Consider the following 22,558-nt stretch of genomic DNA (forward strand, 5'->3'; position numbering starts at 1 on the left):
TCCCACAATCTTGGGAGCAGCTGTGTTTGAATGAAAACATCCACATGACTATCAAAGATAACTGCTCACATTGTGTTTTAGTGATCTAAGCAAGCTTTTGCTGAATACTACAGATGCAGCATTCTCCCTTTGATTCCCAGGCCACATGTCCAGAAATACAAAAGCCTGCCTTGAATAGGCGTACAACTTCCGTCTTTGCTAGCTCCACTTCCCCCTTGACACTGCTCCCTAGCACAAACAGCGTTCGTTTCTCTTGACCCTACTCCCCGGCACAAACAGTGTTCACTTTTAGTATACTAGCTGTTCCTGCCAGCAGGCCTAAGGAGATACCGCCCCAAAAGGCACAGCTTCTTTTCAGATCCTTTTCTTTCACAGCACATGGGAAGGATCCAGTTTCATTTTATTTGTATTATAAAAAAGCAAGCAACAGGAACAGATAAGCTCATAGTAATAAATATACTATGAATAAAGATAAGGAAAAAAAACTGTGAAGAGTTAATCTACGCAGCAACTTGGCCAGCCTCGGAGGACGGGGAGACCTCTGCAGGCTCCAGATGGAAGTCCTTCTACAGCAATGAGGGCTGACCAGCAGTGGCTGAAGTTGCTCTCAGTATTTCATACGCGTTCATTTCATCTGTATTAAAGCCCTGGAAAAGGATGTCTCCACAGGCTGCAGCCACTATGACCCCTTCAATCACTGCAGCAGCTTTCAGTCAACCTTAAAACACATTTTTCAGTCTTTTGTGAAAATAATTACCAGTTCCAGATACACATATCTGCAACACCTACTTTCTTGCTTTTCTCTTTTCAGCTCAGCTCACAGTAGCAGCAAACTCTATGGCAGGCTCTCCTGTAAACACAGAGGGAAGAAATACCATGGCTTCCTTCTAAAACCTGTGCTGCTGTTAAACAGAACAGGTTAAGAAAACAAGTTAAAACAGCGTATTTTCAGAGCACAGAACTTCTTTGAATCTTCATTGGATTAACCACATTTAAACAGTTTAAGTGTCTGCTGAGGGGCTGGGGTAAGTACAACTGAACTCCACTGCTACTACCAAAGCAGTACGCCTTGGGTGCACACTGCGATGGGGTGACTGAACCCTGGATACAACCAAGCTTAAGGAATCCCACGGTTAGATCCACCTGTACACAGAGCATGTTTCTTGTCTTTTCTCTTCCTCTCATGGTTACATGACAGCAGGTTTTCTATCAAACTGTTCTAGACACTGGTTTGAAGTCCTGTTACAGACGTGACTCTGGACACAGCAAGGCCCTTTTAGGGCTTCCAGAAGGTTGGTGCATCTCCCTGTGGTCTGTAGCCTCTAAGCAAAGTGGACTGAAACAGCTTAAATGGGAGCCAGGGCGGAAGGAAGATTATCACTGCAGACGGCCCTGCTTCTGAAAGCACAGAGACTCTCACCCAGGAGGGGACAAAGACTGCAGCATGCGGTCCCTGACTTTGGAAGCAATGATGTCCCAGCACTGCAGTTCCTAATAAAATTTGTTTGCCAGAAGGGCAAGAAAAACCTACATAATCGTTTCCATTTTTCTTTTTGCTTCCTTTTATGAACAGCTGCATCACACTGTCTTGCATCTGTGTGTAAAGGAGAGGGGGAACGTAATTTGCTTCACCCCACACTGAAATGCAACGCATTAGGGTGCACCCCAATGTGCTCTTGCAGTTGCCTGAGCCCTGGACTGACAGAAGGGAGAACAGTTTGGCCTCAGACTCTGCTGCTCATACCCGCTGGATTGGTGACTTGCTTCTTATAGGCTAGGGATCCAGTGGCCGTCTGAAACAACTCTCACTGAGTAAGTACATGAACAGGTCTTTAAATACAGAATGGCTTGGGTATTTCTTATCATAAACAGTGTACGTCACAGAACCCCCATCTTTTTCTGAGGGTTGCGTGGGGAAATTGGGCAAAAAGATTTAAGCTTAAAACACTGTCAGGGACACGTACTGACCTTTAATGGCTAGATTTTATTGGTGTTTCTGTGAGCATATGAAGGTGCTACATGTTGAGTTAAACCCATGAGATACCCAGGACACCACTGACGAAAACAGAGCTCTGTCTCCAGGCTTCTGGGCGCGTTCCTGTTCTGCATCCCTTTCACAGGAAGGACACAGAACAGAGACTGCACTCTGTGGGAAACAGTGTATTTCCCTAATAAAAACAACAGCAGGTATACTTGCCTTTGTCAACCAAAAGCACCCTTCTCTGGGATATAGCAACTACGTCACAATAGAACACAACCACCCAGAGGTTCGTGTATGCATATATACATATGTGTATATGTAGAGGAATTATAGAGGACTGTATGAAAAGTTTATTTGTAAGAAATTTGTGATGATACATGAGGTATGAATTGTTAAAAAGAAAAAAAAAGGGGGGGGGGAATTGTAGGGGAAGGAAGCTGGGTTAATTAATATTGATAACATACGGCTGTGGGCTGGCTTCAGGGGCAGCGGGTTGGCCGATGTAGACAAGGTGCAGCTGTGGCTGGCTCTGTGAAGTGGTTGGGCAGCCAAGGAAGAAGCAGAGAGCGTGAGCGTGCCCTGGATGAGGAGAGACTAGGAGAAGGCAGCAGAGGGACTGGAATGAAGAGTATGTTGGTATGAGATGGTAAAAGACCTTGTTGCAGCTTGATAGTTTGGGAGTGCTGTGACGTATATATATACATATTTATATACACACACATCCACAAACACCAAAATTAGACACCTGCTTTTCATGCTCCAAAATAGCTGACTTATCTGGAAAACCTAACCCCAAAGACTCGTTTTAACCCTAAACAGGCCACCTATTCATAACTGGAGTCATTCCACCATAAGCGCGCGCACACACACACACATGCTTTTACAACCTTTTGGTTTTTAAATTCCTTTGTTAAGTCTTGCCTTTATTTAGATTATAACAATCTCTGTGGAACTAACTGCTTTTCTTTTCAGTAAGTGCCCAGTCCACTTTTGGCTTCTGCAAAATAAATCATGGAGATGGAGACACTGGGTCAGTGTTTCCGAAGCCCTGAGCACAACCTCTTCCAGTGTACTGCTTGGGAAAGGAAGAGGAAAAAGTATCACTCGCTGAAACACCGCTTCATATGGCTCACTGGAGACGCCTGCTTCAATCTGATAACAAGACTTCCTGTACCCCATACAAAGCTGGCAGAGATGCCTTAATATTGACAAGCACAAATTGCATGCCTGAGTTTTTGTTAATTGTTTATGGACTGAATAGCCAGCATTTCTTAAAGAAACAGAGCAGAGATCTCAGGCCTCACAGTAAAGCTTTGTATGCCCTTTTTTTGATGGCCACTCTTCAATGTTTATGAAAACTGCCTTTTTTTGGATTTGCCATTTGCCCAATAGTTTGGGAAAATCAGGTAAGGAAATTATAAAAAACCATAATTTTTTTCCTGAGTCAAGCTGAACAAAATAGAAGCAAAAAGTAAAACAAGCTTCATTTTTCAAAGCATGAAAGGAACCGAAGTCAAGACTGGTTTGAAAACTGATCCTTAGGCAGGCAAACAGACAGAGCTACATCACTGACAACAAAGCCATGCTGATTTCTATCCTCTTAAGAGCCACCTCACAGTTGTTTTTTGGGGGGTTTGTTTCTTGTTTTTTTAGAACATGCAGCTCCTCTTTCAAGATAAATATTAAAAACATATAGGAAAGTCCTCATACCAACAGAAACAATAAAGCGCCAGCACAAACCTGTATTTCCTTGAATGTCCTCTCCCTTGGTTAAAGCCAGGTAAGAGAGCAAAGCACAGTTATTGACCTGACCAGGCGCAGGTGGCTGTTGCAAGGAGGTGCCGGTGAAGACCATTCCCCAGTTTACATGGCTGATATCAGAGCGTGACCTGTTGTGTCCTGGTTTGAACGTGGAGGCTTCCTCATTCTGCACCAGGATGTCATTCACTGAGCGGGGCCTGTCTCTCCTCCGTTGGCAGATATTGAAGATGTTAAAAGCTGCGGTCTCCCCTTCCCCTGCCCAAGCAAGGTTGTCAGCAGCTGTTCCCCTCTGCACCACATGCTGGTCTTTGGCAGGGAATACTGTTTGAGCTTTGGTTTCCAAGAGGCCATTTTTGCAGTGATCCCATAACAGACTACTTTTGGCTAAGGAGGCGACATTCCTCAGATTCCTGCTCCCTGTTACCTGATCAAATACCTCGTGCCCAACCAGTTCCGGCACCTCCTGTACACCGTAGACCTCAGAGGGCTGCACAATCTTTTCAAGCTTAGTATCAAAACTATTGAAAAAGTCTTCAGTCACTTCCAAGGCAGGGCTAATGTCATCAACTTCAAGAGCCTCCATATCCTGTGCTGCTGGTGGAGCCAAGGCGTCGCAATGCGTTAAGGAGACACCACATGAAATCCAGAGAAGGAGATGCTTGACATCTGTCCTTGGTACACCATCAATTTAGAGATGGTGGGGCAAATACATTCACCAGCCACAATCCTTAGTGGTAGAAAGGAACCAAATCAACCCGTCTTCAGATGGGAGACTTACTATCCACTGATCAATTGGGCTACAGTCTCTCTATGAAATAAGCTCATAGTGACGGAGAATACCTGTAAAACAAAGCAAAACATCATGTCAGGAAGGGCCTTTTCCCAGGTAAATACATTTAATCACATCACTTCTCTCACAGTCCCCTTGATTTTTCTTTCTCCATCTGACACCACGCTGGTTGTGTATGAAGAACCCCTTTGGGGCTTCTGTTGTTCACTTTCTGTGAACTCTGTATTATCACTTCTTGAACTGGAACTTAGAGACAGCATGATGGGGCACAAGGTAAAGGGAACAAAAGGGATGCCATTTATTAACCAAGCTTTAGAAAGCTGCACTGAGGGGCACTGCCAACATCACAAATGCAGTCACCTAGGGAATGCTTAGTACAGGCTCCCTTCAGGCTGTAAGAAAAGGCTGAGAAACGAAGGGTTAGTAAAATAGGCCAATCAGCCTCAAAGAGTTTGCCACCTCCTCTCAGATTGCTTGCACTCCCAGTTTTAGGAGACCAATAAGAGTTCTACAGCAGCTACTTGGCCTACTTGTCTGCATAAAGAGAACTGTGATATTTGCCTAATAAATCAATGCTATTAGGCTGCTGCAAAGCACTGCACACAAGAGTTTCCCTCTAGAGTATCACTGGGAACCTAAATGAAACCACATGGCAACCTAAGCCCCAGAAAGACTACCAGCCCCATGCATTCTACCAGCAAAACAAAACATGCCATAACCCACACCATCACAAATCTGCAGATCTTTACTTCCAAGCTGTTGACTGACTGGACATAACATAATAGCAAAAGAATAGCAAAAGGCTTTAAGGCTAGAACTACTGAAGAATTGTATCGACCCACCTGAGCGCACACCTGTGAGGTGGAAGGAAGGGGGGTTTCTGTTCCTTGTAGTGTAATAATGGGGTGTCTCATTGCTGACTTCTGTCTCACCAAGCCTGCAGCCTTCTAACCTCACCCTCTTGAAGTTCTATCCACAGTGCTGCCATGCTTGAGGGAACTGCATGGTAGGTATGTTTCAGTTAGGGAAATCAGAAATGCGGGCAAGTTCTTGGGACACGGAGACTGGACATTTGCGCTAGCAGGAGAACAGCTCCAACAGCTGCTAGGAGAAATCATGTACCTGGAGTCTGTACATGCAGAAAAGCCCAAAGTCAGAGATCTACATCCCAGTTTTCACCCCATCAGCTCAATCCTAGAAGCAGCAAAGCTGCATTAGCTCAGTGCTCTACCTAGATTAATACACTCTTAACAGAACTAATTAGCCTGCGCAGGCCTGATAATTAACAGCTCATTAGCTTGTGAACACTGCTGAAGTGCTACCAGGACCCATGAAGATTTACACTTAGCAGGAAAAAACATCTATTAAACATCATCAAACACAGATAATACTTCTATTTAAGGGTTTTTTTTTTTCAATCCAGAACAGTCTATTTGCCTAACTTCTATTAGCAAAGTTGTTTAATGAGCATTCTTTTCCTATAGCAAGGAGTAAGGAGGCCAGTAGCCCGTCAAGAAGGGGGCACAGAATCCTGTAGCACAAACCAATTCCCTCTGTAATGACATGCTGGCTTCTTCCCATCCCTGCTTCAGTTTTGGACAGCCACGACACAGTTGTGTTTGACATCAGCAGTTCAGACCATGATTTCTGCAAACACACTCCAAATAAATAACTTTCAATAACCCTGGAAACTTTGAGCCTTTACACGGAGAACTTTTTCCCCATATCTCACTTCAAGGATTCACTTCAGTAGCCTCATGGTGAACCAGGACTAAGATCACTTTCAACAAGTAAATGTAGAGTAAGACATTGAAGGTAGAGCCAGAACCACAACCAGAGGGCTGAGGAAAACATATCTGCAGTGGTTTCAAATTGGAATGGTATGGGAACAGACCCTCGGCAAAGCTGTGCAACTGTGTCAGTTGACAGCAGTGGGAAATAAAGACGTCCTGGGCACATCTGCATTGTCAGCTTAATGCAGCATAGAGTTCACTCTTGAAGCTCATTCCTGTCAGCAACCTCAGAACAGCATTCTGCTCACTGGTACCCTAGAGCTTGGGAGCTCCAGGAACAGGCTAAGGGATATGATGTGGTGCAACCCATCCACTTAGTCTACATCCTGCTATGACATGTCTTTAAAGCAAGAATGATATTTTGAAGTTGCAAACTGCAACAGGCATTCATTTGAACAAAATCAGCACTAACATAATCATACACCAACAGTGAAAGCTACAGGCTGGCCCACTCAAAGATGCTGCCTCACAGGGGTTGGCAAAGAATACAGCTTTGCTCCCACTCAAGGGACTGGAGCAGCAATCGCTCCAGAAGGGCTTGTGACATGCCACTGAAGCGTTTCAGTGGTAGCAGATGCAATGTTGCTCTGTTCTTTACTTTAAATCATTAGGAAAGGTGGAAAGCAAGGGGGAAAAAATTGGCACTTACATTTAACAGGTTCATTTTTAAATGCTGGAAGCTTCATGTGGCCGCATGTTTCTCTGGATTCTGTGAGACTGGAGCTATCCAGTGTCTTGCAGCCAAGTGTGGTGATGCCGAACTACAAACTGACCTCGCATCCAGTAAGATGCTGAATCACAAGGTCATGAGAAGATGACAGGCCCCTGCATCACACAGCTCACAAATTGCAGCACTCATACCTTCCAAACTATTCTGTTTTTCCTGCCCAATAAAGATGTGAAATGTGACCTCAATGGTGGCAGGCTCATCCCTTCCTATACCGCCAAGAACCTCCCCGGATCAAAGAAAGAATTGTGCCAGTAATTCCCACTAGCACTGGGATTCTGTGATCATATATCCTCCATAAACACAATTTGGCATTTTCTGACAGTGGCACTCAACAAAAATTTAATTCAGACTTCTGCACTAATCTGGTGCCAAATGAAAGCAAACTTTGATATGGCAGTAAACAGCTCCATCAGAATCGCCTCCAGGAAGGAAACGAGTGGAAATCACTTGCTTCACATGAAGGGGGAAAAAAAGGCAAACAACAGGATAGGATGAACTCCTTTTAAACTACTATAAAATATATTATCTTATGCATTGTTTCTTGGAAACACCTGAAATTTTCCAAAGACAGTCAGTCTAAGGCAGTGAATAGGAGAGGAAGAGAGAAGCATCAGCCCAAACTATTAAAGACTGCCAAAGCTATACGCAACTGTAAGCAGGGATTTGTTATGGGAAGTACAAACCTAACAGCTCATTCAGGCCCCTGGGAACTAGTCTTACTGAAAAAAAGGTGAAGGAACATGGTGCACTGTACTTTGCAAAAACTGCTGGGCACAGGGATTGCAGCAGCTGAGAAACATGCTTTTTCTGTATGTCTGCCTAGTGCAGATACAGCTTTCGTCCATGAACATGCAGTGGTCAGGTAATTAATGTGCACTTACAACATGAGTAAAGTCTTTACTATCGTGAGTTTATAGTGGCCATATTACTCACATGGCTGAGGTAAACAGCAAGGATTGCTGCCTGCACCACATGAATCACAGAAGTTCAGTTTAGTCATTAGTCAAGATTACTTCCGTTAGAGAAGCCACAGGGACTTAACTTAGGTTTCAGCACAGTCTGACAGCAAAGAAAAATCATGGATGACAAATGCCAAAGCATGTACACTGGAAGAGATCATTTAACTTCCTGATGTTCTTTTCTGGATCCCCACGGGACAAGGAAAATACCCAGGCATTGCATAGCAAAAATTAAAATGCACAGAAAAGGCAAGGGTAGGAAGCAATCTTGCAGGTGATTCACACCACCACTACAGGCACTCACTGCATACCCCCAGCTTACACACTATGTTCAGGACTGTTATTCTAGCTCAGGCAGGAGAGAAAGCTAGAGCCAGCATGAGTTTAGGAACCAGTGACTGAAGAGATCCATTTAGCTCACCAATCCATACAGAAAGTATAAATAAAAGAAGCACCTTTCAGTCTAGTTTCCTAAGGAAACAGGGTTTGTGCCACCATCCTGCCTATTTGCCATTTATTCTCCTTCTCTCTCTTTCAAGCTGCATGGGTAAGTTCAACTAGATGTGACAAAGCAGTAGTATCCTTAAAGATGCAGTTCTTGAACTGTTGTTCATCAATGCACAGGAAACAGGCCCAAACTCACCTTCCTGCTAAGGGGGAAGCAGGCAAAACTTGATCCCTTATGGAGGTCAGTGTCACCACATGGGTCTCTCCAAATTAGCCACAGCACAAGTGGTTAGTGTGAGATGGATATGAAAATGCTAGAATGCAGAGGAGGAAAGCGGGAAGGTGGAATAGGAGGCATCACACAACTTGATAAGCAATCTTGTTGGTTTTGGTGCTCACAGGACCTCCTCTTCAGTACGCGGGTAACAGAGATGTATAAAACAATGAGTGATACACAACAGATAAATAGGAAATCCCTCTTTTCTCTTGTATTTGGAGAGAAAATTAGAAAGGAACAACCAATGATGTTCACAGGCAATGTGTTCAGGAGGAAATGCATAAATCAGAGCTCTTGGCCAGCAAAAGATAGCAAAAGGCAGATAATAATGTTAAAAGTCCTCCAAGTCTCACTGATTCCTAATGACTCTTAGGCTCAAATTCCTGGCAAAGATTTGGGTGCTTCTGAGAATTTTATCTCAAGAGCAGAAGAGGAGTTTTACAAGTTACCTGTATGCAAATAGAGAACAAGGGTGCCTCAGCTACTGGAGAGCTTGCCTTATCCCCTTCTCAGCACTCTGGAACCTGCTGTGGGAACAAGCTCTCCTTATCTCACGCTGCATTGCAACTGTGGGCTGAAGCTCCAATGCCAACAAGGAAAATAGAAAGGGATGTTCTTTCAAGTGGGCCACAAATTGGTAGCAGAAAAAATTGAAGCAGCCTCAGGGACCTTTATTTCTGTTGTGTTGCAGGCCTGAACCACTACAGTGCAGTTTATGGGCTGTGACAAGCCTGGTCTAAACAACAGGTCATAAGAAAAGATCGATGTATACCCTCTTTGAGCACAACCCACTGAGGCTGGAGCAGCTAGTATCTAATGAGTTTTTTCGCCTGTCAGCCTGAGCAACTTCAGCCTGTGACCTGAATGTCTTCCAGTGGTACTCTGAAAAATCACAGCCTACGGGTTTTGCTGCTACAAGGATTTCTGACTAGCTTTATCGGTCACGTCAGCCAGGTATTGCCCAGAACCTAAATGGGACACACTTAGGTCAGTGACAGTCCCTGAAAACCAGGCTCTGCTGCGCAGAATCCCAGAAAAAAGCTATGGAACTGAAGACTTAGGCGTTACCTCTTAGTTAAGAAGTTGAGCTATATTTATCAGCTGGGCACACCTGAATGGGTAGAAGAAAGAATGAGGATGCACAGATGGCTGTCACACACAAAGCCTTTTACCACTGCCTATGCACTTCTATACATCACTGATGCAGAACACTTGCAGAAGTAGTTGAAGAACTGGCAGTGGCAGCACAAGGCCCTTAAGGTGTTGTGGAGTGCCCTCTTTCCAGCATCACCTTGCTGCAACTAGATGGCAGATGCTGCTTTATTTATTTACAGTACAGCAAGGCCTACTCAGCAAACATTCTCCATCTTGTTCTAACCAGAAGCTTTTTCAAAGCATGATGGCATCTAGTTCTCTCCCCAGCCAGAAGCCCTCTCTCCCTTCATTGTACAGGAAGCACAGTATTACAGCTGCTGTGGTTGAAGCCTCAGCATACACTGTCCCCGGTCAGATCCATCATGCTGCATGCCATCCATATGTAACCAGTCCTGGTTCAAAACACACTCCTAGCAGTTATGAATTCCACACATACACTGGCCAGTTCTTTGAGCAGCAATTGAAAGCTACGCTCCTGCTTGCCTCTCATACTCAATTTGGAGAGGCAACTGATAACTAGGAATTTCATAAGGACAATTCCAGGGAGCAAGCATCAGCTGGCACACTGTCCCCGTACAAACTATCCCATTTTCTTGTATCCTGGCTGTATTTTGTTCCCTCAGCACAAGGCAAGCCCTCTCCCCAAGTGATTCCAAAACTCCAGGTGACCTACTGTTGTGTACAACAAGTGAGCAACACAGCACACAAGGTTGTCACATCCATCATTTAAATGTCTGGATGAAATTTACTGTGCCTTGAAAGAAGATAAAACTACAAGAAACATTTAATATGGATCAGGGAATCACCATTTCAAAAAGGCTGCCATGTGAGTCCATGGTTGGTTCAGCATGGCATGAATAATTATCTTTAGATCACATTGTTAAAGCCCCTCTTCAAAAGCCTCTTTCCCCAAGACACAACTGAGAAATTAATTGCTTCAAATTTTCAGAAAATACTAGTTTTAAAGTGTCTCACACGAATACCTTCTGTTTAATGTTCCTGCGCAAAACCACTGACAATATTCAGGAAAAGCTCACGAAAACTGAAGAAAGAAGCTTTCTCATCAGGAATGCTTGGCTATAGGGCCAGGTGCTAGAGAGGATAACTGAAAGTAAGCATAACCATTTTCATGTTGTAAGCCCACCTGTTTGCTACAGTCTCATTGCCCTTAAGGATGAAATCAACCACCAACATTTATTAGAGAAGAAGAGCTCCCACATCCTGTCTGCTAGACCCAGGGAGAGGCAAAGAGCAGGAACAGCTGCAATTAACTTGGTACAATTAACCTGCAATCATAGTCAAACTAAAAGCCAGCAGTGACCTTTCACGCTACAGAAAACAAAACAACCAACTGAGAAAAGACGAAATGAAGAAAGAGGTGAAACCAGGGAGGTAGAAGAACACCATATTCTGTGAGGGGAAGCAGACCCTTAGCAAAGATACATGAGTCTCACTCTGTGAAGCACATGTTTCCCCCAGCTTCTGATCTGACCCAGTGCCTTTAACAAGGAGGCTCCCCAGGCATCCTCCCTATGTGGGCAACTAACACACCACAGCTAAAGAACACCTCATCCAGTGATGAGCACACAGTAATGAATAATAAACAGTGCTTATAGACTATGTTACCTTTAATTTTAACTGCACTTTGAAAACAGTAATTAAAATGTAAGAAACTCTAAGCTGGAAAGCACACAACAGCCTGCTGCACCAGAACAAAGTGAGTCCAGAGGGTGAGGAGGACCCAGCAGAGGAAGATGGACCACAGAAAGCTCTTCTCTTCTGGAGACTGACTGCCACACAGCTCTCCCAAGATCTTTATCACTGACTCCTTTGCCTTGCAGCCATCTGACACACATCCCTCCTGGCTGGGGAGCACCACCGAGTAACCATGGGCTGTATCACTTCCCGTGGGTGAGTAACCATTTGAAAACTCAGTATCTGGACTGGGACTCGACCCTCGGCAAGGAAATGAACAGAAAGCAAAGCAGACTGACTGGAGGGGAGTTAGGTGATGGTGACACACTGTGCAGGCTGCAGGCCAGCCAAACCCGTCAGCATGTGGGCACCTTCGTACGTTATACGAGATGAAAATCTGGCTACCCCCTTGAGTGTGCTCCCTGTTGGCTGGCTGACCTTACAAGGCAGGGTATCAGGCAGAGGGGAACAGAGGCTCTCCTGAGGTCTAGCACCGCGCCTGTAGATCCTCTGGATGCAAACACTTCAAACCCACTTCAGGCAGTAAGTCCACATGGACAAACAGAATGAAGCTTGCAGTGGTTTGGCCTGAGGCATGAACGCATTGTCTTAAACATACCTGTAGCCTCAAATAACAACACAAGAGTGAATTATCTCTATCCTTGGGTTCATTTGCTTTGTGTCTACAGATTTGTGTGAAGTTCTACAAGTTGCATTTTACATGTTTCCCATGACTACAAGAACTCCTCCCTGCTCTGCGAGGCAGACACACAACACAAAACAGCTGAAGTTCAACACAAGTAGTACAGAGACTGCCAGGTAACAGAGTATCCAAGACGGGTGATACAAACCTCCAGTACAAAAGGAAACACAACTGAACTGGACACTCAAGAAACAACAACCAACATGACTCAGTCTAATATTTCTAATTGTATCTGTCATGATGTACCAGCTTGTCTCCTGCTAGGATGTGAGGGAACTTTGTATATGCCACGTGAAATATTATTTTTTTTCAAAAAATAAACATTTCTGGCTAATGCAAACTGAAATTTTGTAAGTATGTCCCTACTCTACACTTTCTAGAACTACACTGAAGGGAAAAGACAGACAGCCCCTAAAACCTTTAACTTTTTTTTTTTTTTTAGAAAAAAAGAGATCAGAGGCACATTTTGTTCTTGAGAATGTTGCTCCTCCAGGACCCATTTACAGAGACTGTTGAAAATCAGGCTGCTGAGCTTTCAGCTGTTGTGTGCAGCCATGTCCTGCTGCACCCTGAGGTGGCTGCATTTAAGAAATGAAGGACATACAGACCGGGGGCTGCCAGAAGTCAACATTTATCTCCTTATAACTAGGATGCAGAAGATACTTTTGGACTTTCTAGATGAAGCACTAGCTAATATAAACAGCAATTTAATAATTTAATCCTTTACCATATATGCCAGACTATACAATTAATTTTTATTTAGCTCTGCAGGGCAGTTTCTTTGAGGCACACAAAGCAGGAAGTAATGATCAGGCTTCAGCACAGCCCAGTGTAACTCCACAGCTGGGAGTAACAGCTGCCATTGCCCCAGAGACCAGAAGGAGGGTAAGAAACACAGCATCTCCCACAAGAACATGTGAGACATTTCTTCCCTGACATCATGGTGTGGCCATAAGAAAATATACTCGACATCCAAATCTGTCCAGCACACAGCTATGAGTAGCCCTGATCTGTGACTGCAGCCAACTCATCTCTAACCGTGGTACTCAAAGAGCTCAGCTGGGACAGCACAAGCCTTTCTGCAGTGAGACCTGGGTTTCCCATAACTATTAGTGGTTGAACGCTGACATTGATGGAAATATAGTGTTTAATAACAAACTCATTTCAAACCTCAAACTAAGCCCTCCTCCTGTCTTTCAAACAGCCAGGACCACAGTGGTTTGGCGCATTAAATTAATTGGGGAAAGAGGGGCAGGGAAAGGAAAGGAAGCAGTGATCCAAATAATGCTGAAGTTCTAAAAACTACCACAGCAACCCAAACCCTCAGGTCCTGGCAGCCCTGCCACAGCAGCTAACCCCACAGGCTGGTTGTAACCACATGTACCGCTAGAGTTGTGTGATTACTCAGCACAAATTCTATTTTCTAAACTGAACAATAACTTCATTACAGAAGAGGTTAGCAGAGGCTCAGCAGAAACCTCAAAACACCTGATGAAAAATGTTAATACATACTGTGACTTCACTCTGATAAAGTTCTGCAGGAATGATGTATCTAGCTACTGTAGACTACTAAGATCCTTTGTTCCACTACATACTGCCCCATTTCATATTTTAGATTTCTGGAGGTTTTTTAATCCCAAATTTAATTCACTCATTTTGGATAAATCAGCCTTGAAAGTGGTGAGATGAAAACTACTGTTGCTTCAATCTATGAGCAGCGGTCCTACTAAGATTCAGATGCTTTTATTCTAATATACTGTGCCTTTTTGTAGTCCCTTAGCGGGACTACACAGTGCCTACATTAGATTTGTCTGTGCGTCTTTGCAGGATTGGGGCCGTAAGTGCATATTTGCAGAACAGAGAACAGCTCAGGCGCAAGTCATGATTCCTTACACAAACCTAATCTCGAGCTTCTTCCCCTTCCCTTACCTTGCAGTGCCGGCGACTCTAGCATCTCTGCTGATACTCCACCTAGCACACACGGCCCACATACAGATACTGTCCTGTCGGGCCTATCTGACTCCAGATGATCTAATTCCACTGGCTGGGTTTGGGTGCTTGCTTTTGTAAAAGCAGCGATTTCACTGCAATGTAAGAAGACCACGGCATTATGTCATGCTCGGAGCTATTACAGCAGAGAGGCATGCCTGCACGCTGTGCCTACACATGCTGGAGTTTGACTCTACCGGCGGGGAGCAGCCCCCATTCCCGCCGAGGTGGTGAGCGGCAGCGAACCAAAGCGCAGGGCCCTTCCCTGCGCACGGGAACGTGTCTTTCCAGACGGGCACATGACCGCAGACGTGTCCGTGCTATAAATGCAAACAGGGCCAGGGCCGCGCCCGGGCCGCGCCGCAGCCCGCACACCCGCTCGGCGGGTGGGCAGCGCGGTGAGGGCTGCGGCCAGCCCGGCCCGGCGGCCCGCCCCGGGGGAGCCGGGGGACCTCGCAGACCCTGCAAGCCGCGTACCGACCCCAGCCCAAAGGGAGTATTTACCTGCCGCCCCGGGGCCGCGCTCTGCCGGTGCTCCCAGGAGGCCCGGCGCGGAGCGGAGCCGCGGGCACGGCACGGCACGGCACGGCGCGGCGCGGCCCCTCCTCGCTGCCGGGCGGCGGGGCCGCGTCCTGCCGCAAAGCCGTCCCGGCCGCCGCGGGAAACGGCTCCGCGGCACCAAGGTTCCTGCCGCCGCCGCCGCCCGCCCAGGCGGCAGCCCCGGCGCTGGGGGAGGCCCGGGCGGAGGTGGCCGGGCAGCGGTAGCGGCGGCCAGGGCCCCTCCGGCCTTGCGCCAGCTACTGACGGTGGGAGAGCAGCTCCGCGTCCCAGTGACCCACCAGCTGCTTACTTCCTCGTAAATAAATAAATAAATAAATAATCGCAAAATCTTCGAGTTTTCCTACACACACATAAGGGGTAAAATTGCACCTTTCCACGCATCTAAAGCAACCGAGATTCTCAGGGAGCTGACACCCGACTTCAGGAGAGGCAGAAAATGCAAAATCCTAAATGGAGTTTTAACAATCCCAAGTGCAAACACGCTTAGCGAGACACAAAGGCTGCAGTGCAGGGAGCAGCACAGCGTGTGAATTCAGATCCCCCCAGGGCAGCAAAACCATCTCCAGCCCAACCTGTCACCCAAAGAAAACAAAAAGTTACAAGACAATTACAAATGAGTTTTTTCATTGGTATGGATAGCATGGCACACCACCCAGCATGCCCTCACAGCAAGGAATACATGTGTGTGGATTCGGGATGTACCTGAATTTTGACGTCAAGCACACAGAGCCAGGCTCCGAGCAGCACCACATGTGCATCACGACGCGGGCGCCACGCTGCCTTCCACTGACCGCAACCCACGGGAGCCAGCAGCGCTCCGCCAAGCAGCACGGCAAGGTCAGTGCTGAGATGTAACGGCACGAAAATGTGGCGCTGAACTGGGTCTGTAAAAAGGATTCACAACAAAAGGCATGTGTTAGGTTAACTTCCATCTGTAGTTTTTCTTCTCATATTCGCACACCGACCACTTAGCATATACTGTGAAATGTGACTGGCACGACCGACAAAGTTGTGTTCGTATGGGTTACCTCATTTCAGTGACAGTAGGGATGAATCGGAGCCTTTGGCACAAAAAAAAAATAACAGTTTATATGACTGAAAATTATGTAATCTTGGCCTTTACAAATTATATATTACTAGAGCACCATACATTTCAAGCCCTCCTCCTAAAGATGAACGGCTTCTTCACTGGGTAACAGTCAAAGATTGATGTTTTTATTCTAATTCAACAGTACACAAGTACACACTGCAATCACTCAAGGGACAGGGACAAGGCAGTATCATCACTTGCCATGTTATTTATTGTCATCCTGCCTTTTCTCAAATGCTACTGAGACATTTATCTCTTGGGCTCCTCAGAGGGGAAGAGGCTCTTTAGGACTCCTGGGTCTGACGATGCTTCAGAACTTTGCCTCTCTGCCAACTATGAATTACGAGTTCCCCTTCCAGGCCCAAGACACTCATGCGGGAGGCACTGGGCACACCAGTCTATCCCCTGTGGGAACAGGAATGTCAGGGAAGGAGAGCAGGTAGGCAGTATGCACCGCGCTCAAAGAGAAGTATAAAAATCCCTCCCTTTCCTGGTTCTTATTTCACTGCTGTGTTGAAGAGAAATTCCCTGTGTTTAATGTTACGCTCATACTTTGATAGTTTTCTGGGAAGTGGCTCATATATAATTTTCCACCTGTAGTGGAAAAGTGATTTCAGGCTGCAGGAGGGCATAGATGTCATTTCATTTTAGGGAACAGAAGAGAAGAGCCTTGTTCAAGAACGCTCACCCTTCTGCTCAAAAACAGCCTCCCAGAGACACTTGGCAGCCGTAAGTCTGAAAGGACAGTAACCATGTGCCATGAACCCAAAACAATCCCAGTTGTCTTAGCAGCCAAGTCCAGTCCCAGGCATTCAGTGCAGTCAGGCACTATTCCTGCACCTTTCTCTTTCCTACAGACTCACCGTGTTCCATGGGGTTACTTGAGACCTCATTTGCCAAACACATCCAAGTATTACAACAGTTTGCATTGTGCAATTCCCAGCACTTAGCTGTGCAAGAGAGAGGAAAGGCACCTCTTGCCAGCGCTCCATGTCCTGCCAGATGCTTCCCTGGGGCCACCAAGCACCAAGGGGCCCCCTGCATCCTCACAGCATTGCCTTGTGCACTGTGGAGGTCTGTAGGAAACACCGTGTTCCCCCAGGAAAGGGGGAGAACACATAGTGAAAGAGGCTGATGATGGTCTCTTAATTTTGTCCTTCCCAGCCCTCTAAAGAGCACTTTTCCCAGCTCTAGATATTCCTCACTCTGTTCTTACCTGCTGGAAACCATTTGCAAAAGTACTGGGATGGGTAACACTTTCCATTTCATAGGCAAAATGCAATTAATGCGCATCTTTCTTATGCTTGGCTGCTAGGGAACAGTTTGCATTCAAGTTTCTAATTTTCTATTCTGAGAAGCACTTAATGAACAACTGTTACCATTTACTGACAGAAGGAAGAGATTCCATCCCCCTTTCTAAATCACATTTTTGTACCTGTGATTCATCACATGTCCCTCTACCATAGCTTAAAACAACTCAATATGAGAACAGGTGACGACATTTTCTTCCTCTAGTTTGGTAGAGACTTCTCTTCCTGCCGCCTGTGTGCCAGTGGAAAAGAACAAATGACCAATGTCATCCTTCAAAGCTGCAGGATAACACACTCTAATTCTGAAGAAATCTGAACTTTGGAAATTTTTATTACTGTATCTATCTAAGAATACAAGTTCCAGATTTTGCAATTTTCATTCTTTAAGCATATCACCATCCTCCAACATGAAATCACAAGCTGTTTCAAGCATGATATAGTGATTAAAGATATGATGGTGGCTATTCAACAGAACTTTCCGCACAGCTTGACTTCCAGCTTTGTCCCCCTTGCTTGTCAACCATCAACATATGGCCCAAAACTGAAAAGAGTGCATAGAGCCATCTGGTGGTTAACTATACCATTAAACAAATTGAACCCTATGTGTCCACATGACGAAGACATAAAGGAAGTCATCTTCCTTCTACTTGGAACGTCTCAAATGTCAGCTTTTTCTTAGCTTTTTGAACATGGTTCTGGAAGTCTAGAGAGTTAACACTGAAAGAGGGAGAAAATGGTTCTATCTGTTAACACTAGAAACCTAATTTAGCTGCTTACCTTGTGGGAGAGTTTGCAGGGCCGAGTGCACTCCTTTAGATCTGAACATCTCCCATGAGTCCTGCCGAATCATCTTTCAAAGACCAGATCATTGTACCACGTATTCCTGAGTTTGGCTCCTGTTGACAAGAATTCAAACATCTTTCTCAAAATAGGAAACTCTCAAGAACCCTCTGGGCACATTCTTTGCTGGAAGGAGCAATGCTCATTTATTGTGGCCATTGACAGACTTGCCAGTTCTCACCAGCTGAGCATTAGACCCACTGTTTTTCCCGGCTGCCTCTGAAGAAGGGGCCTTTTTTCACACGTTTTAATTACTGACTCCCTACATAGAAGCTATTACCTCACAGAAAGGCCGTTAGCTGGCATGTTCAGCACAAGATGAAGCCTTTCCGATAATTGTTCCTTGAGTTCATGTTTGTGAAAATAAGTATCATCAGATGATTAAATTAAACACTGCAGCCAGCCCGGCTATACACTATTTTCACTTATCATGCAGAAGGGGAGATCAAAGAGAAAGGCTCAGGTAGAGTTATTCCAACTCCTCCAAGTTTGGCTGATAGCTACCTATTGAACACACTAATTAGCTTCCTGCTTGGGGTGTGCAGTACAAAATTAACCCTCCCGCAATTGGGCAGTATAGCCATTTCCATGCTCTGTAATCAACTGGATGCAGAGGGATGCCTGTCACCTCATTTCCTCTGTACTGTAAAGAAGCAGTACAGCTGGATTCTGTTTTTGGAGCCCCTTGGGCCTCCATCCCCTTTTGGTGTCTTGTGTGGGTGTGAGAGGAGAGCCGTGCCAGGGAACATGGGGAAAGGCTGGGGCACTCCTCTTTTTCAGTCCTGAGGGGCTTCTGCCTCCCAGCTCTTCCCTTCTTCCCCTTTGGTGAGCAGATATGCCATCTCTGTGCTCCTGCATCGAGCCGCAACACGGCTCCCACAAGCCCCCTGGCTCAGGCGTTACTTAAACAGGGATTGTTTTTGAGATGGAGTTCCACCCAGCACTTCCCTGCTTTGCTTCCTTGGGCCGTGGAGGGCAAGAGAGGCGAGCGAAAGCAGTGGGCAGCGTAGCCCAGTTCCCACTGCCAGCCCGCAGTCCTCCCCGTGAGCACACACACACTCACACAACCACAAAGCTCTGCTATTCTTCTGCTAATGGGATTGGCACCGCTTAAAGCAGTCTGCGAGGGTATTGTCTGCAACCACAGCAAGAGAAACATTATTCAAAGGCCATTCAGGCCCCAAAAGAAGCGGCAGAGCAGAGTAATTATCGCAGACTCTCCATTAACGAGGGCATCTTTGCTCTTTGTCTGTGTTGGTTTAATAAGGGCCACTAATGGGGCCGGGGGAGGGGCACACTAATGCTTCTAAACAAACCTCCTTCCCTTCCCCACCCCCGCACTGTGAGGAGAGCTGCCTTTATGGGCACTGACAGCCGAGCTGGGAGTTACCATATTGCAGAGTGACCTTCGGGAAAACTTGGTGCGAACCCAGCGGCTTTCAGCCCCATCCCCACCGAGCCGCTGGGAGCATCGTTTGGGTCGCTGTTCTCTTTCAAGCCTTTCCATACTTCCCGGTGCTTGCCAGGCACCCCCTGCCCGACCTCTCTCATGTCATCTTGTGACCCTTCATGGCTGGACACAACGGCACTGAGTGGCAGTAATGAGGGACGACAGTGCAGATTAAGTTCTCGCAGCAAAACCTGGGGCTGCTGTCCGTTATCCAGCAGCTGTGATTGGGAGATGCTGCTGGGAAGGCTGGACGGGAGCAGCCTCCCCTCCCCACACCGCTGAAGGAGGCAGGCTGGGATCTAGCATGGGGCCATACCTCCTACCTTCTGGCTGTGGGTGCTTTTCTGGTGATGGAGAGATGGCGTGACACAAAAGCCAGCATGAACCTCCATCCTGAGATCCTTCAAAGCCGCTGTCAGGACCATTTTAGAATCCTTCTGAGGGGCTCCTAGACTGTCCCCACCTTCAAACACCAGTTGTACGGGGCCAGCTTCTGAGGCAGTTTGCAATAGTACAGGGTCAGATGCACGCTGGTCACTTAAACAGTGAAATGTAGACAAGATGTCTCAAGAGGTCTCTGCAAAAGCCAGCATTCAAACAGTGAACTGTAACGATGCATGCCTATATGAATAATATAGCCTTTTTCAACTACAGAGTACAAGGTGGTGTGGGTACAAGGCCGAGAACTGCTTGACTCATTTCTAGCCAATGAGGAAACTAAAGAACAAGAAAAGGAAATTATTTCCTCGAGTTTGTGCAGATCTTTTACTGAAGCCAATCCCTGGACATTGTGCTATTCTACCTAACCTTCAAATGAAGCACCCCAATGGATGGTTGTATGGGACAGCCAGACCATGGACTGCAGAGACAAAGCAGCGCCTGTGTGCCTGTGTACCTGTGCACGTGCATATCACCAGTTTCAGAAACTGCACTAGTGAGCCACCCAATGTCAGTGCTGCCTCTTTTGTTATAAGAAATGGCTTTATTCAGCTGAAGTATGGAATGACAAACTTCTCTGTACAGGCACCCACCCAACCCTCTCTACTTAAGCAAATATCCTGGTGCTAAAGTTTTATCCCAAACAGAGGAAGAAAGATATGTGGGAACTCCTCACTGCTTAAACCACAAGACTCTGGTTTGAAGAAACAGACTCCTCACAGGATTTCACACTTCTTTCCTGAGGGCTTGGTAGCTTTGAAATTTTCATGATTTTGGCCTTTTCCTTTCAACATTTCACCAGGAACTACATCTCTTGTAACAAAAGAAACTTTTCATAAGTGCTCCTCTGACTCATCTCTATAGGATCAAAACATCTCAGAACAACCTTGCAAGTCAAAGAGAGAGCAATCACCCTTTACACACAGAATGCTGAGGCACAGGGAAATTAAATAACAATACCTGAGGCCATTCTTGCCACGGCAGAATGTGGATACAGTTCTTTCTCCAGACTCAGTCTTGCTGCAGTGTTCTGAGATCAGTGGTATCCCTTCTCTCTCTTTTGAACTGTCTGGAGGACCACACTCCTGAAACAGAAAATAAGTCCTAGCATTTCATTCTTCATGTTAATCACAGTTTCTGTTCATATTCTCTTTTTCTTTTTAGAAGAATAATCATTAAACATATACAAAGGAACTGCTTTTGCCTATGGATTTTGCAATCTAAATGAGGGAGTTAATACACTGATAAATAAAGCAATGGGTTACCAGGAGCACACGCCCCAGCCTGACTGGCTTTGCTTTGTAAGTGTCTAAATGTCATCCTTCTTTGCCACTAGCAGGTAATACAGTCAGTTTGTTGTAAATGAAGGTGATAGTTGAACAAAAAATAATAGTGTCTCAGAAGGGAGAATTGAGATATTGTTGATATCCAAAGCAAGGGGAAATGGAGAGGTAAAAAGAAAAAATAAAAAAAAGTTGGGTTATGGCTTAGAAGATAAAGGTACCACAGAAAAAGCAATTGTAGCATGGGAAAGGAAGGATGGTCAAGGCAGACAAAGAGATTTATCACAAGGAAGGGGAGTTTTGAGACACCCCCTCATGAAGGCAAACTCAGTGATCAGCTTGTGCATGGCAGGCTGAAATGACTTGGTCCTGTGGTAGAAGGGAGGAGAGCTCGTAGCAGTGACAGAGATAGGATGGGCAATGAGAGGCTGCTGGGTCTATTTCTTGGAACTTCACCCAGAATAGTACAGTTGAAGGTGAGGCATCTAGTACTGACGTGCGGAATTAGACTCTATAACTCGAAAGTTATAAAGTAGGTATGTTTATTGCGCGCAGATGCACGGGGGATCGCTCCTCCACAAGCGTGCATACCCGAAGTGACGAACCATCCCACATTTATACAATGAAACAAATGAATATTCAATTAGCGCCTATACATATTTGTTACCTAAACCCCGCTTCGTATGTTAATTAGCTTATCAGTCCGTTTCCTGGAATGTGGTGGTCTTGCAGGTTTGTAGGTGAGTCATGTTCTTGTGACCATCCCATCTTCTCCAGCAAGGAGACTTAGCACTCCCTCCCTCTAGATAGCATTTGAATGTCTCTCATCTTCTCTCATTCTCTTTTAAATAGCCCCTTTGTTAGAGAAAGAAGGGCAGGCGTCTCCCCGTCTCCCCTTTGTTAGAGGAGAGGGGCAGGCGTCTCCTCAAAAACTGTAGTTGTCTCCTCAGAGCTGTGTGCCTGTGTGACCAGACACCGCACCCATGACTAGTCACCATACCCACATTCCTTGAGCAGACATATACAATCACAGTCGGTGTTAAGCGTCCCCATTTCACACTATTTCTTCATATCAATCCCCCCTTTTTATTAAATTAAGTAAATTCTTTTACTTAAGCAGTCTTCCCGAATGATATAAAGCATCATACATAAGTGTTACCCTTTTAAACATTCTCCAAACCCACAAATATAACATAATGGTTAGTATTAAGGAAATTCCTAAACTGATCAATAAGATCACAATGGGGTGTACCATAGTGTTAAGAATTCCTGTTGCAGAAGGTGACCAGCCAAAGAGAGTATCCCA

General features: G+C 45.7%; 1 protein-coding gene across 4 annotated transcripts in view; it reads right to left on the minus strand.

Moving 5' to 3' along the window:
• The window catches only part of PLEKHM3 (pleckstrin homology domain containing M3), a 122,738-nt gene extending 101,689 nt beyond the window's left edge, over positions 1 to 21,049 (minus strand). The window contains exons 1-5 of one of the 4 annotated variants that reach the window (XM_040603612.1): positions 20,930 to 21,049; positions 19,855 to 20,108; positions 18,019 to 18,137; positions 15,544 to 15,725; positions 3,722 to 4,582 (exon numbers count right to left, since the gene is read on the minus strand). In XM_040603612.1, the coding sequence (XP_040459546.1) occupies positions 3,722 to 4,325 (604 nt within the window). In that variant the 5' untranslated portion in view covers positions 4,326 to 4,582; positions 15,544 to 15,725; positions 18,019 to 18,137; positions 19,855 to 20,108; positions 20,930 to 21,049. Of the gene's footprint in view, positions 1 to 3,721; positions 4,583 to 14,220; positions 14,376 to 14,784; positions 14,951 to 15,543; positions 15,726 to 18,018; positions 18,138 to 19,854; positions 20,109 to 20,929 lie in introns of those variants that run through there. The other 3 variants (XR_005829325.1, XM_040603609.1, XM_040603611.1) reach the window with 3 other exon arrangements.
• Between the last annotated feature and the right edge of the window lie 1,509 nt (positions 21,050 to 22,558).

The sequence above is a fragment of the Falco naumanni genome, chromosome 8, assembly GCF_017639655.2.
Source record: "Falco naumanni isolate bFalNau1 chromosome 8, bFalNau1.pat, whole genome shotgun sequence".
Taxonomy (NCBI): domain Eukaryota; kingdom Metazoa; phylum Chordata; class Aves; order Falconiformes; family Falconidae; genus Falco; species Falco naumanni.